The sequence below is a fragment of the Lycium barbarum genome, chromosome 10, assembly GCF_019175385.1.
Source record: "Lycium barbarum isolate Lr01 chromosome 10, ASM1917538v2, whole genome shotgun sequence".
Lineage (NCBI taxonomy): Eukaryota > Viridiplantae > Streptophyta > Magnoliopsida > Solanales > Solanaceae > Lycium > Lycium barbarum.
Window position 1 is genome coordinate 111425790 of NC_083346.1, and position 15834 is coordinate 111441623.

Genomic DNA, 15834 nt, shown 5'->3' on the forward strand with positions numbered 1-15834 from the left:
GAGGATCGATTAAAATAAGACTAGGGGTTCAAATTTCTATTTTACTTGAAGTCTTGAACAGTGAAATATAAATCAATTGAATAACACAACACGTTGGTATTTATTAGTTTTCTCCTTTTCCACACTTAGAAAGTAAAATATACTAGATCAGATTAGCATCACCAAACTTCCCGTTCATCGTTCAACGAAAGAAAGGTGTGAACGATTAATTAATTGTTGAGAGACTTTAAAATTGCCTAATCTGTAAAAGGCTTCCTATTGGTAACAAGATATTTTAAAGCTTTTAATGGTTGAGAAAACAACATAAAATAACCCTAAAATGTAAAATAGTTACCCGCTTATGCGTCCTAAACTAATTTCGCTTCTTATTCAACCGGCTGATAATATTTACCTGAGTACCTTTTCGCCCAAAACCCTTCCTCCATGATAGCATCGCAATATATTATATATTATGATGGTATCATGGATGACTAAGAGAAAGACTAAAGCAGTCCTCCATGATATCGTCTTAGTATATTTTTGTACCACGATGGTATCACGGAGGACTAAGGAGTGTCTCATTGAAGGACTGATCTAGTCCTCCACGATACCATCACAGTATATGTATATAAGATGATGGTATCATAAATGTTTTTTGAGAAAAGTGCGTCTTTTGAATAAATGAACATGATACCATCTTAGTATATTTATATATCACGTTGGTATCATAATTTTGGGACATTTCAGATAAATAGTTTTAGGGGAATGAAAATAAAGGGGTATGGAATGGTAATTATTTTGTTTTCAAGAGACATCAACGTTCTTTCCCCTTTATGGTTTTGATTTATTAGAGCTCGTCTGGATTAATTAATTAAAAATAGTTGATAAATATCAAGTGAATATTAATTTTATAGATTTGTAATGATTACGCTTTTGAATAAAAATGGTGATAAAAGTTTTTTTAATTAAAATGTCTTTAATTCCCTAAAATTTATCTACAAAAATATAAATGTAAAAATATCTTTTCATGAAAAAAGATGAACGCAAAAATGGCATGGAGAGCAATTTAGGAAAGATATTTTGATAATTCCAAAAAATTAAGGACAAAATGGTAAAGATTTGGTTAAACAAAAATGTTTATAAGCTAAAAACTCATAAGTGAGGGTCATCAACTTATGATTTTTGGCTTTTTGGCTGATTTCGACTTATAAATACTTTTAAAATTTATCAAACACGTATAAAAATTTAAAAGTGCTTAGAAGTTGGGTTGACAAGCTTATTAACTTGTGCGCACCTCGACTAGTTCCACGGGATAGTTGTTATCTCCCATCAGAACATGTAAGTAACACTATTCATCAAGATTTTTAATAGTATAATTTTTAAGTCCGCCAAGTATTTTAGTGTCTTGTCTGTATTCATGTGAGATACGTATAAGCAAAGATTTGAATAAAATAAAAAGATACCTTGGCTTCAAACTTAGTTATAAGGCATTCGCATTCTTGTAATTCCTTATCACATTCCTTTCCAAAATAGTTGAAAGTACAGTAAGACAACTTTTGGATATTCCATTGATATACCCTTCGTTCATAAATCCATTTCCCCTTTAAGAAAAGCAAACTTAAAAAGCCAGTTCCACAACTTTTGGATATTCCATTAATATACCCTTCGTTCATAAAACCATTTTCCCCTTCAAGAAAAGCAAACCAAAAAAGCCAATTCCCTCCAAAGTCTTACATCTTTTCATATCAAATGGCAGCATTTCTTCCCAAGAAAAACACTATGCATTTTCATTATCTTATTATTTTCTTGGCTAGTTTTGGATTGTGTTTTCTTCTTTGTGCTGCTGAGTTTCCATATTTCAAGCAATCTGTAAAAGCTGATGGCTCTCTTAGTTTTCTTGTTATTGGAGATTGGGGAAGGAAAGGTTTCTATAACCAAACTGACGTGGCCAACCAGGTTCTTCTTCTTCTTCTTCTTTAATGGCTTAATACCTAGATGAACCCTTAAATTTGACATGTTTTGTAAGATAGGCATATAAACTTACAAGGTGACCAGATAGACACTTAAACTTACTCAAAGTGTATTTTTCAAGTTTTCCAGTTATTTTGAAAACAAAAACTATATTTTTCAAACACTCACAATTTTCATGGCCAAACAAGCCCTAAATATATCACAAAATATTTTTTTTTAAAATGCAAAAATAAGGCAATCGCATATACATGAGACTATAAATGTGCACTTAAACCAATAAATACTCGCTAATCGCAATTTTGCAGCTTTCAATTAACTCGGTTTTTTTTTACACTTGAATAATTAAAAAAACAATAACTTTAACCAATAAAAATCCTTAAAAAAAGAAATTTCAAATTAAAAAATTTCTTTTTTTTAAGGATTTTCTTCTCGGCTTTACAGTTTTCTTAATTTGAAATTTCTTTTACACTTGAAATACTGAACTTAGAAATTTCTTAATTTGAAATTTCTTTTTTTAAGGATTTTTATTGGTTAAAGTTATTGTTTTTTAATTATTCAAGTGTAAAAAAAAAAACCCGAGTTAATTGAAAGCTGCAAAATTGCGATTAGCGAGTATTTATTGGTTTAAGTGCACATTTATAGTCTCATGTATATGCGATTGCCTTATTTTTGCATTTTCAAAAAAAAATATTTTGTGATATATTTAGGGCTTGTTTGGCCATGAAAATTGTGAGTGTTTGAAAAATATAGTTTTTGTTTTCAAAATAACTGGAAAATTTGAAAAATACACTTTAAGTAAGTTTAAGTGTCTATCTGGTTACCTTATAAGTTTATATGCCTATCTTACAAAACATGCCAAGTTTAAGGGTCCATCTGGGTATTAAGCCTTCTTTAATTGTCATCATTTCCCTAGTTTTTTCTTCATATACTGAATTGATTTATCAAATGGGTCACTCAACTAATACTAGTTATTATCTCAGAAAGTCACATTTTTCTCGATTTCTCATATACTTTGTATGGAAATTATTTGAGTTCTTGTTTTTGTTGTTCTTATTCTTTAGTCTGGTTAGTTATAAAAAAAGCATGGTAATGTTCTTTGAGATTTAATTCTTCTCAGAATACTTATAAGTTACGTCTCTTTGTTTTTGTTATAACTTTTTTCTTATTTTATAGAAATCTTTAAATGTTGAAAAATGGTGCTTGATAACTTGACTAATATTTGGTTGAGTCTAAAAAATTCTTGTAAGAACAAAAGTTAGAAAGCTACTTTTTGGTTTATCCTTTAGTCTAAAGAAATCATGCTTGATCTTGAAATTTTGAATTCCTCTCATAGTGGTTACAAGACTTTGCATTTTTTAATTACTTTTTCATTTTATAGAAAAATTTAAATATTGAAATTTAGTTATATATCGTGCTTGTTCTTGAAATTTTAATTATTTACAAGCTTTAACTATTTGTTTTCAGTAATAGAAAACTTTAAATGTTAAAAGTTGGTGATTGATCGACACTGGAATGAGCCTAAAAAAAGAAATTGTATGAAATAAAGAGGGAACAAAAAACAATTCTTGATGATATGTTTTTATGTAGGTATAGGAGAGGCAATTAATCTATTTGCCACCAATGCAATATTACTGTTAATGTTGAACTTGTACTTAGCAGTTAGCATTATCGCCAATGTTTGACTTTTAATTATGCCTGTGAGGCATCAGTTTAAAATTTTAATGGTTCCTGCAACGCAATATTAATGCCTTTAGTTAATTAATTACTAATAAAATTCTTACTGACCTTTCAACACCTACTTTCTTCTTTCTTTCTTTTTGTTCTGACTATTTAATTATGACTGGGGCGGTGACAGAATCAAAATTTTAACCAATGATATTTAAAATATAAAAAAATGTAAATAAATATACGAGAAGCCAAATATTCAACATCAAATGTACATAAAAAATAAGTTTAACCTAAATATATGCAGTGTAATTTTTCGGTGAGTGGTGTTTGGACAAACGCCTTGAGACAGATAGAGAAGGCGTTAAAGTCTCGGTTATAGATTTGGTCAAACTCAATAACTTTGATTTAAATCTTATATTTATCTTAAAAATTTGTAAATATACGTGCATTCATACTTTAAATCCTGAGTCCGCCACCGTAATTGCGTGGGATTCACGAAAAGCATATGACCTTTTGCATCTACATCATTATATTGGAGTGTTGGACAGGAGTTTTTTTTCATCACGCAAATAGAAAGGAATAACTCTTTGGATATTCTAGATTGAGCCTTGGTAGCTTAAAGAAAAAAGGCATATTCCCCACTCTTCGAAATGCCATTCATCCAAAGTTCTACTACTTTAAGCCATAACAGTAAGCTCTATTTATGTATTCCATTTTAAAATGAAGATTAGCATAATCTACATATTGGAGAATTAAACATATATTAATATAATTAACCTACCACAATTATGTAGTAAATTAGAAAGATCAAATATAGATTAAAAGAAGGCTTAATGCATATGCAACCCTCTAAATTTGTCCCCTTTTTCCATTTTATATTAGCACCTCAATTAGGTGTTGTTCGCATTGAACTCCTGAATTTGGCCTCAAGTGTGTCAATCAAACACAATCCAACTTACATAACATATATGGTGAGCAGTGGCAGATCTAGGATTTTCACTCAGGGGGTTCGAAAAAAATAATAAAAGTTAAATATAAAAAATAATGTTGTTGATGGGAATCAAACCTAGAATGCTAGAGACTATTTTGAATACCTTGGACCACTTAAGCTAACCATTTGCATTTATTCAGGGTGTTCAAAAGTTAATATATGTATATGTACATAAACACAAAAAATCTACCCTGCATATACACTGTAATTTTTTGTCGAGAGTGTTTGGGTAACACCCTCGAATACCTCTGGATCCGCCCCTGATGGTGAGTTTCATTTTCTTTAGCCTTGTGCGTGAACATCAATCGCATCCTACATGAAAAATTCAACCAATTAAAACCCCCTCACGCATTTTAATTATACACATCATTAAAATATGTGTATAACGATCTTTTTTCAAGAACCAAGCAATTCGGCCAACTAGGAATTGAAGACCCTCCTTTTGAGATTGATTTTAAAGCTTTTTTGGGATTCTGTAATAACAAAATAGGATATGGTATTGCTTAATATTTTTGGCTTTCTTATTTTCTAGTTTGGTTTCTTATTTTTCAGTTTTCAGTTTTAGTTTCTAATTTTGATTTCTTATTTTCCAGTTTTGTTATTTGATTGGTTTAAGTGGTGCTTCTTCACTTGTATAACACAGTAGCACAATTCTTCCTATCTGATGTGTATAATTAAAATGGGTGCGGTGTTTTAATTGGTTGAATTTTTCACGTAGGATGCGATTGACATTCACGCACATGACTAAAGAAAATGAAATTCACCATATATGTTATTATGTAAATTGGATTGTGTTTGATAGACACACTTGAGGTCAAGTTCAGAGATTCAATAGGAACAACACTTAGTTGAGATGTCAAAATAAAAATAAAAAGTACCAGTTTAGGAGGCTGCATATGCATTAAGACTAAAAAGAAATTAATTATAAATAGATAATTCAAGGTCAAAGTAATGAATATTGGTTACGTAACGATCCATTAAGCAAAGGAGAGAAACAAGGAAACGTGCCGTATATGTTTAAACACTCGAGTAATTAGATATGCTTGGTCAAGTTGGACTTAGCTTAGCTCAACGAGAAAACGTTTTGAATTGATGTAAAGCTTTATAATTAATTACAAAAACTAGTTATCACTTACCCATTTTAGTAAATTAAGAATAATTTCTTTTTCGCTTTAAAGCTGTTACAGTCAGAGACATATTCGGAACTAAAAGTTTATGAATTCTTATAACGATCTCAAGTTAATATATATTCTAATAACAATTGGTTCACAATTAACTATTTCTAATATTTTTTTTGCCCTTAATAGATTTCTTGATACATATACAGAGTCTAGACAAAAACTTGAGTTCCTGTTAGGGGTGTCAATGGTTTTCAAGAAACCGATTTGACTGACAGAACCGTACCGTACCGAATAGATTTTTAAGTTTCTTTTAATAAAACCAACAGTTTTTATATAAATTTATAACCGTACCGAATAATCAGGTTGATTTTTAATTTTATAAAAATAAACCGAAAAAATACCGAACCGTACCGAATAAGTTTACATATGTAAAATATATTCTATATATTAAATTTAAATATAATAAACAATTTCGCCTTGGGTTCGGGATGATGAGAACAACTACAAGTCGGCAACATAATTAACACTTAAAATTTCACCTCTGAAACATCTTATACTCTTCCGATTGAAATTAAATTAGTTCTAGCATCTCGAGTAGTAATTAACTTGTAAGCTATAAGGTATTCCAACGATCTTGGATGGAAAGCTACAAAGTACTAAGATGACTTTCCCCTCGTATGATTTTAAATTTCTCTTATTGGATACTTAATCTTAGTAGACTCAGTTCTTGAGTCTCATCTTGATTGGTTTCTGCCCCCTCGTGCAATCTAAGTTAGACTCTTTGTTTTTGTTTAACATTGTTTGACACTATAATAAAATAGTGGGGATTAATCTTTATTCTTGTCATCTTTTATGTTTTCTAGATTCATCACATTTTAAACAGTAAAAATGTCTAGAGAGTTTTACCAAAGTCCTACAGAAGTATGCATGGTATCGTGTATTTAATTATTACTAGTGACTATAACATGTTCTTTTAAAAAAAAATTGAAAATTAACCTAACCATACCGATATCGAAGAGAAACCGAGATGATGGGACGGTTTCGAAAAGTTTAATTTTGGTTCTACAAAATAAAATAACCGAAAAATTGGTATGGTATAAATTTTATAAAATAACCGCCCGAACCGTACCATTGACACCCCTAGCTCCTGTGAACCAACACAGTGGACCGGCCCTGGGTTATAATCTTTGAGACTGAGTTAGATCCAAGATTCATTTTGTTTACCTAATAAGCTATATTTTGAGACTGAGTTAGATCCAAGATTCATTTTGTTTACATCACAATCGGACCCTTCCCTATATTAGTATACCAAGTATTGGGCCCTCATATTTTAATAAGGACAACTTACATAAATAGCTACCTTTTATTGGCTTCTAACTAGATATAACTATAAAATGCAAAATTACCAAGCGTAGCTATTTTTCTTTAGAAATGCGTGTATTTCTATTTTTTTGAAATATAGAGAAATACAGTGAACAGTAAACACGCTCTAGTGAAATCAGGAGCTATTTATGGAATAGATTTTTTGAAATACAGTGAAATACAGGGAAATACAAAATCGGGTTGAGTAAAAATAGGCTATATTTTTGGAACAAATTCTTCTTTTTCTTTTTAAATGGTAAGTTAAATTAAATCAACCATATTTCACGCATTCCATAACAGCTCACGAATCTCTCTCAACTTTTATCACAATCAAAACTTTTTGAATTCAAAAACCACTAAAGATCTGAAAACTTCCAAATATAGAAAAATATACGCTGCAATGCAATGAAATATGGCTGATTGTTTAAGAAATATAAACTTGTAGTATGCGTATATATAATGGAATACAATGAAATATATCAGAAACTATTTCATAAATTAGAAATACAAAATGCAGAATTACATTAAGATACAGTGAAATACAAAAATCGTGAAAATAAAGTGGAGCAAAAATAGGCTCTACACAAAAAAGAAGAAGATAAATACAGTGTAATAATACACTGAAATATACTGAAACATTTTATCAAACACTTGGTGGGCGTGAAGCTCCACAACTCTCATCAATGGTGTTTCTACAACTTCCACACTAACCACAGATTCACCAAACATCCAAGAAGAAAAAAGAGTTAACAACTTTGAGAACAATTCTCCTTTATCATGCCCAGAATTTTCTCTACCCTACAGGTGCCAACTCGAGCTTCGACTCTTTTAGTGTCTTCTCTGTAGATTGCAACAGGTTGGGCTTTTAAAGAAAAAATAACATGGAGCACTTGAGCAATCTGATGCTCATGCATTGTCTCTACGTTTATCCTTGACCATTCCTCCACTACTTTTGGTTACTACTTGGAATCAACAAACTAACGGAAGGAAAATCTTGGAATTTTGGTACTGCTTGGAATCAGCAAACTGTGATAGGAGGAGGAGAGGGAATGGAGAGAGAGAAAGAGAAGGGTGAGGGAGAAATAGATTTGAGAGGTGAGAGAAAACCAATTTAAAAGAGGAATTTGTGAAATACACGACACTAGTTATGATGTGTAATTTAAGAAAATATTCTAGTTATGAACAATAAATAAATAAAAGGTAGTTACTATTCATAAATAGGTCTTAGAATTAACTATAATAAGTAAATTTTCCTTTTAATAATGTTCACCTCTAGATGTCCATGCTTAGGCTTGCAGGAGGAGGGAGGGGGTATAAAACTATAAAACGTCTCACATTAGTTGAAGGAAGGTGTGTTATTTCTTTGTATTATAAGTTAATTTCTTATGTCTTTGTATAATTTTGGCGATTCTTACCTTATGAGCTAATTTTTAGTGAGTTAGGCATAATAAATAATAATTATTTTCATTCACATAATTTAAAGCTTTACTTAAATATGAGTTTAGAATTTAGCGGCTACGAAAATTGGTGGACGTCTTAAATATTTACTTTTGTGTTTTCATTGGTGAAACATTATTATGTAGTCATTTTTTTTATTTTTTTTTGGTTTATGAAATGTGTATAGATGGGAGAGATAGGCGAGAAGCTAAAGATTGATTTTGTAATATCAACTGGTGACAATTTCTATGAAGATGGGCTCACTGGTGTTAATGATCCTGCATTTCACGACTCATTCACCAATATTTACAAAGCTCCTAGCTTGCAAAAAACGTGGTACAATGGTAAGTCTTTTATGAAATATTTCATCATCAACATCATCATTACTATTATTTATGATAATTACATGCCTTTAAAAACTTACCAGGACTTAAATAGGGGTCGCAAAATTATCCCCAACAGCAGGATCCGTCCAACTCATCAAAATTAGTCACCTATTTACTATTTATTAACTCAGCTCATTTTGATATGTCCAAAGGAGCTAATCTAAAAGTTGGATTGATTTGGGCTAAATATATACCCCAACTTGACATATCCGTTTTATATATATATATATATATATATGTTATATATTGCCTCAACAAAGGAAAAGAGTTTTGTTAATTCTGTTTGGTAATTAAATAAACTATAAGTAAACAAAACCAAAACTTGATAGGAGTTGGGTACTGGGTAGATTGGACTATGACCTATGTTTAGCCCATCTTGACCCAACCCAAATAATCTAACCCGCCCATTTTTAATTTATTATATTTTGACACGCGAAATTAAACACATAAATATTTGCATGAATTAAATATTTAACTCGCTTATTTAATAACTTACCTCATTATGACCCGTTCAATTCAACATATAAAAATATTACATGAAATTGAATGTCTAAAGTTATCAGTTTGTTAAAGTTCCTATTTTCTGTTGTGATAGTGTTGGGCAACCATGACTATAGAGGTGATGTAGAGGCACAGCTAAGTCCAGTCCTTCAAGAAAAGGATGAAAGATGGTTTTGTTTGAAATCCTATGTTCTTGATGCAGGTAATAGTTATATAACAATAAGTTTTTACTACAATATTAATAATGCTATTTCATTTTTCTTAGCTCGTGTAATTAAAGGGAACAAAACCTTTCACCCTTTTCTCAGACAAGATAAAGAATTAAAGAAAAACACAGGTTCATATCCTTAAAAGTAAATATTACTATATTAACACTCTTGTCCTTTTTTTGTTGTGAGGCAGACATTGTGGAATTTTTCTTCGTAGACACAACTCCCTTTGTGGACGACTATTTTACAAACCCAAAAGAGAGCACCTATGACTGGAAAGGTGTCTTGCCAAGGGAAAAATATCTCAACGATCTCTTAAAGGTAATAACGAAGAGTTTAAGTTTTATGTATTGATGTTGTACATAATAAGATTGTTTATTAGATAATTATAAGTAATTTTATTACTATATATTAGTTAGTATTTAATAAAAATGGCAACTAATTTGCTATCACTGATATCTTCACAAAATTTACAACACAAAATTTTTAGAGATAAACTAGAAAAACATAATTTTAGAGATAAACTAGAAAAACATAGTATTCGGAGGACTTTTGGTGCATTTCTGCATGTAAAACCATTACTATATATTCCTTATGTCCAAAGTTACGTGGCATACTTTCTTTTTTAGTCTTTCCCATAAATAATGTCACTTTTTTATATTTTTTACGAGATGATTTACAGCCACACAAATATCTAAGATTTGTTTTAGAGCACAAATTTCAAAAGTCTTCATTTTTTTCTTAAATTCTGTGGCAATTCAATTGGTGTCACATAAATTGAAACGGATATATATTTTAGAAGTAACATATATATTGAGAAATTTATTCCGTTATTTCTCTCAACCTATTTTCCTAAATTCTCTTTTGGGGTTTGCAAAAAGGATTTGGATTTGGCATTACGTAGGTCAAGTGCAAAATGGAAGATGGTGATTGGTCACCACACGATTAAAAGTGCTGGACATCATGGTAGTATTACAGAGCTTGCTGACCAATTAGTCCCAATACTTGAGGTAATTTATTTTACTACCACATAGTTCTTGCATTTAATAAGATTGGATCCACAATTTTTGAGAAAAAGAAAATCATAAATAACATTTTCTTCAGCTCATATAATTGAAAATAAACCATTGTTATGGAGTTCCGAATTAATTAAAATCTTTCACGTGTGATTGAAACTCCATAACAATAGCTATTTTTTAAAGACAGGGCCGAAAAGTGGACAGTAAATACTATTTTTGCACCAATCATTTTGCTTCATATTTATTGTTAATTTTATGAATAAATTACAGCATAATACCATTAGGTGATCTAGTTTACAAAATAGCCACCAAATACATAGGTTTTGTATATTTAAGCATAATATACATATAATATGCATATACCATATGTATAATATACATATATTGTAGTTATAATGTACATATCAATGTATAGATTTTGTATATTTGGATTACTGCCAGTAATCAAGTTCAAGTTCGGCCGACGATACATTTATGTAAGGTTCCGCTAATTTTATCTTATTATTCCATTTAGGAACATAGTGTCGATTTCTACATCAACGGCCATGATCACTGCCTGGAACGCATCGGAAGCATTGACAGGTAACAAGATAGCGAGTATACATAACTAGTGTCTTTATATATACTGTTATACATTAACCAAATTTCATTAATTATTTCATAAACATTGGTTTTCGTTCGAACTAATCGGTTAATTATTTACATAATTAGCAAATTGGAGTTTTTAACAAGCGGAGGCGGATCCAAGGCTTGGAGAGGAGACCTAAAAGGGTGGAATCCGGTGGAATTGAAATTTTATTATGATGGACAAGGATTTATTTCAGTTGAATTGAACCAAAAAGAAGCTGAATTTGTGTATTATGATGTTTTTGGACATGTGCTACACAAATTTAGTGTGTCAAAGGACTCTGGTGTAGCTAAGCAATAGGGGTATACAATTAGTACTACAAAAAAGCTAGTTGAATCATGAACGAGGCATTAAAATTGTACTTTAGTTTATTATTGATTGTTCCCTATGAGGAATTAAATTGTACTTTTTATTATTGATTGTTCTCTATGAGGAATTAAAATGTACTAGTTTATTATTGATTGTTTTCTATGTAATCTGATAGAGATACGAAAGATTAAAGCACTTCATGGTGATTTAGTTTAAGGAAGAGGCAAAACATGCACTTAAACTATTGGAAATTGAGTAATTACGCCTTATTTATTTTTTGCACAAATTTATCCTCAAGGTTAGCCAAGTGAAGTAGGGGGTAGGGCAGAGCTACAATTTTAAATTTATGAGTTGAAAAACCACAAGCCAACGCTCCACCACGACGACCCTTGTCTCCCTCTCCCCTTTGTTTCACCACTGGTAAACGGAATTAATGAGGAACAACCAGATCTGGTCCGAAATAGTCCCAACGCCAGCTATACTTTCTGATGGTTGTCATGGCGTTGGTGGCGAAAGCCGTTGAAGCAACGCCACCTTGGCTGGTGTCGGTGTCAGATCTGGACGGAAACAGTCAGATCTGGCCGGAATCTGACCAAAAAATACAAAATACACTGATTTGTTGTATATATCCAGTGTATACAGTGTTTTTCGCTTGTTTGAAGAAGATTTTTTTGTATACAAATTAATATAGTGAATTTGAAGTGTACATGTATACAAATGAATACAGTGAATTTTATTTCTTGTATTCAGTTTTTGAGTGTATTCGTTAATTGTTTTAGTGCAAAATTTAGTGTTTTGGGGTGTATTTTGAAGGATATTTTTTTGTATACAATCGATTTTAAATGTAATAAAGTGAATACAGGATAAAAGTAGCTACAGTTGGCCGAGCCGATTTTTAAAAAAACGCCTTTTATCACATTCAATTTCAATTTTTCCCCAAATTGGCATGAAATTTTCAGTTTTATTTACTTATAAGATGATGATACGCAATAGATTTCAACGTAAAAATCCAGGGATAATGTATCTGTGAATGTCAATTTCACTTCTGCGGTTTCAATTTTTGAAAATAAAGCTGACTAATTTTCTCGATATATAAAGTTGACTAAAATAACCTTACAGTTAAACACTAAGTTTTTTGAAAAATATATTTTAAAAAAATTAAAAAATGGCTTTTAATCAATTTGGAATATATATATATATAAGATCAATTTAAAAAATATATAAAAAAACTGTTTTTTTTTTATATTTCGTGGATTGTTCCACGAAATGCAAAATAAAATAAAAAAAAAAAACAGTTTTAAATTAAAAAATAAAACAGTTTCGTTAATATAAATAAAACTGCTTTTTTTTTTTTTTTTGCATTTCGTGGAACAATCCACGAAATATGTTTTTTTTTTTTTATTTTTTTTTATTTTGCATTTCGTGGAACAATCCACGAAATATTTCATTGGTACATGAATGAAATATATATATATATATATATATATATATATATATATATATATATATATATATATATATATATATATATATATATATATATATATATATATATATATTCCTATTTTTTATTTTTCTATTTCGTTTTTTAATACACGAAATGCAAAATATATATATATATATGTATATAATTTCCTATTTCGTTTTTTTATTCACTAAATACAAAAAAAAAAACCTATTTCGTTCATTAGATTACGAAATGCAAAAAAAATAAAAAAACAAATCAATTTCCTTCATTAATACACGAAATAATATATATATATTTTCCAATTTCCTTTTTATACGAACGAAATTAGAAAAAAATTTATCCTATTTCGTTTTTTAATACACGAAATGCAAAAACAAAAAAAAAATTATAATTTCCTATTTCTTTTTTTATTCACGAAATAAAATAAAAAAACATCTATTTCGTGGATTGTGTCATGATATGTAAAAAAAAAAAAAAAAAAAAAAAGCTATTTCGTGGATTGTTCCACGAAATGCAAAAAAAAAATTAAAAAAAAAGCTATTTCGTGGAACAATCCACGAAATAGAAAAAAAAAAGAAAAAAAAAAAAGTTGCTGCTATGAACAGTAACTGGGGTATTTCGTTGAATGATCAACGAAATACCCATTTGGGTATAAAAAAAAAAAGACAGCCTATTTTGGTCTAATTGCTGTAAAAATATGTCATTTTGGCTCCGGACTCGTTCCCACCGTCATACCGACCACCATAATTGGCATCGCCAACTCCCTACCGCTGGAACAGCTAAAGTAAAACAAGAATTTGGTACAATTTCTTTCGTCATTTACTGACTAATGATCCATCTTTAACTTTTTTTCTATTTAGGCTGCCGGAAAGTGAAAAAATAAAATAAAAAGAACTAATAGGCATTTCATGCTCTTCACATATCTCCAAGCATAGACACAAAAAAAGATTGAATTTTTAATACTTTTCTTTGATCTTAAATCAAAGAATGCAGAATTTGAACTGTCGATAATAACAAAAAGAACATTGTAATGAAGATGAATCGAAATACCCAGATTGCCAAATCGCATTATATTAGCATTCTATTCTTCAATTGTATACGAGCATTATATTCTTCAAATGTTCTTCGCATTGAGTTGATTCACTATAGAGAAGAGGGCTGGAGAATAGTGGTGGCTAACTCGGGTAAAAGAATAAAAATAGGCTAAAATGGGTAATTATTTTGTCCTAATTGACATAGAGTGTAAAAATCCCTTAAATTAATATACAAAACATAATACTTCTTAAAATACTTGATTGATTAATCAATATTAATAATGTTAAACCAAGGCAGATATTCAAAATTTGATTTAATCAATTATACATTTTATGCAAGATGATTTTACGATCTATACTATTGTACTATCTATAGAAGTGAGAATTAAGCCCCATATCAAAATATTGAAATAGTTCTATAATGTTGACTAAATTATTTCACAAAACCAAAGCAGTTATTTCACAAAACAATAAATAATAATTTTAATTATATTTCTAATATTTAGGACTTCAAAACCAACTAAATTTAATAATTTTCCTAATATTTAGCCTTTCTTTTAGGTGTAGGACTTTTGAGTTTTATGCAAAATCTTACCGCTGTGTTTCTTTCCTAAGCAACCGATTAATTTACCTTCCTTTTAGGGTGAGAATTTTGTGGTAAATTCCTTTTTGGCTAAGCAACAATCTTCATAAATCATAGAAAATTAATAATATTAAGAAATTCAACATTGAAACTAAACAACATATTGAAAAAAGACAATTAGTTGCCATAAAATTATTCATATAATGAGGTACACGCGTTGTTCACGCGCAAAGCGCGTACATTAAAACTAGTTAGCTAAAGTGTAGTTATACCTAAAAAAAAACCTCAAAATATAGTCCTTTATGTAAGTTTCCCAAAATGATAATTGTTTTTGCTGAATTGAAAATTCAGGTTGAGAATCTCAATAATAGTATAACACAATTAGTGAAATAAATCAAAATAACAAGTAACAACATAACATTGTTAGTGAACTACTTCCTCCGTTCCAAAATAATTGAGATTTTAGATTTGGATACATGGATTAAGAATTCACTTACTCCTAAAAATTAAGAGGTGTATTGACTAAAATACCCTTAATTAAGAGAGCTTTGAAATTATAACAAACATTAAATTTGTTCATTGAATTAACAATGTGATAAGGGTAAATTTAGAAAAAGAATGAAATAGCTTTTTGATAGACTAAAAACTTCAATTATTTTGGACCAGCTTTTAGAGGCTAAATCCTCAATTATTTTGGACCGGAGGGAGTATTTAAAAGATAGATATTTTACGTACCCCCTCCTTCCCATATTACTTGGCCACATTACTAAAAATATATGTGCCAAATTATTTATTCATTTACAAAACTAAGATAAAATTAATTAAATCTTTCTCATCTTACCCTTAGTATTACATGTTCTTGAAAATAGTCAATATTGATTAGAATGTATTTATTAGAGAAAGATAAGAATAAGATAGTAAAATGCATTTTTATTTATAATTTTTTAAAAGACGTGTAAAAGAAAAAGCGGTCAAGTAATATGGAAAGGAGAGAGAAACAATTTATTTTGCTGAAATCAATAACTTTTTGAGACCCGGGAGTAATTAATATTATGAGCAGAGTGGATGAAAATTAATAATCATTAGAAATTTTGGAATTCACTAAAATAGTGACATCAACAAAGTTTTCACATCATTTACGAACCTTTCTTGCAAATGGTGTCAATAG

General features: G+C 29.7%; 1 protein-coding gene across 2 annotated transcripts; it reads left to right on the top strand.

Annotated features, from left to right (window-relative positions):
* Nucleotides 1-1508: 1508 nt before the first annotated feature.
* LOC132615398 (purple acid phosphatase 8-like) lies at nt 1509-11734 on the top strand. Of its 2 annotated transcripts, XM_060330001.1 has the most exons (7): nt 1517-1935; nt 8717-8873; nt 9511-9618; nt 9819-9946; nt 10507-10635; nt 11159-11226; nt 11356-11734. In XM_060330001.1, the coding sequence occupies exons 1-7, from the start codon at nt 1729-1731 to the stop codon at nt 11570-11572; spliced, it is 1014 nt and encodes a 337-aa protein (XP_060185984.1). In that variant the 5' UTR covers nt 1517-1728; the 3' UTR covers nt 11573-11734. The 2 variants fall into 2 exon arrangements, with proteins under 2 accessions (XP_060185986.1, XP_060185984.1); XM_060330003.1 differs by lacking the exon at nt 9511-9618 and having other exon boundaries at nt 1509-1935.
* Nucleotides 11735-15834: the final 4100 nt, after the last annotated feature.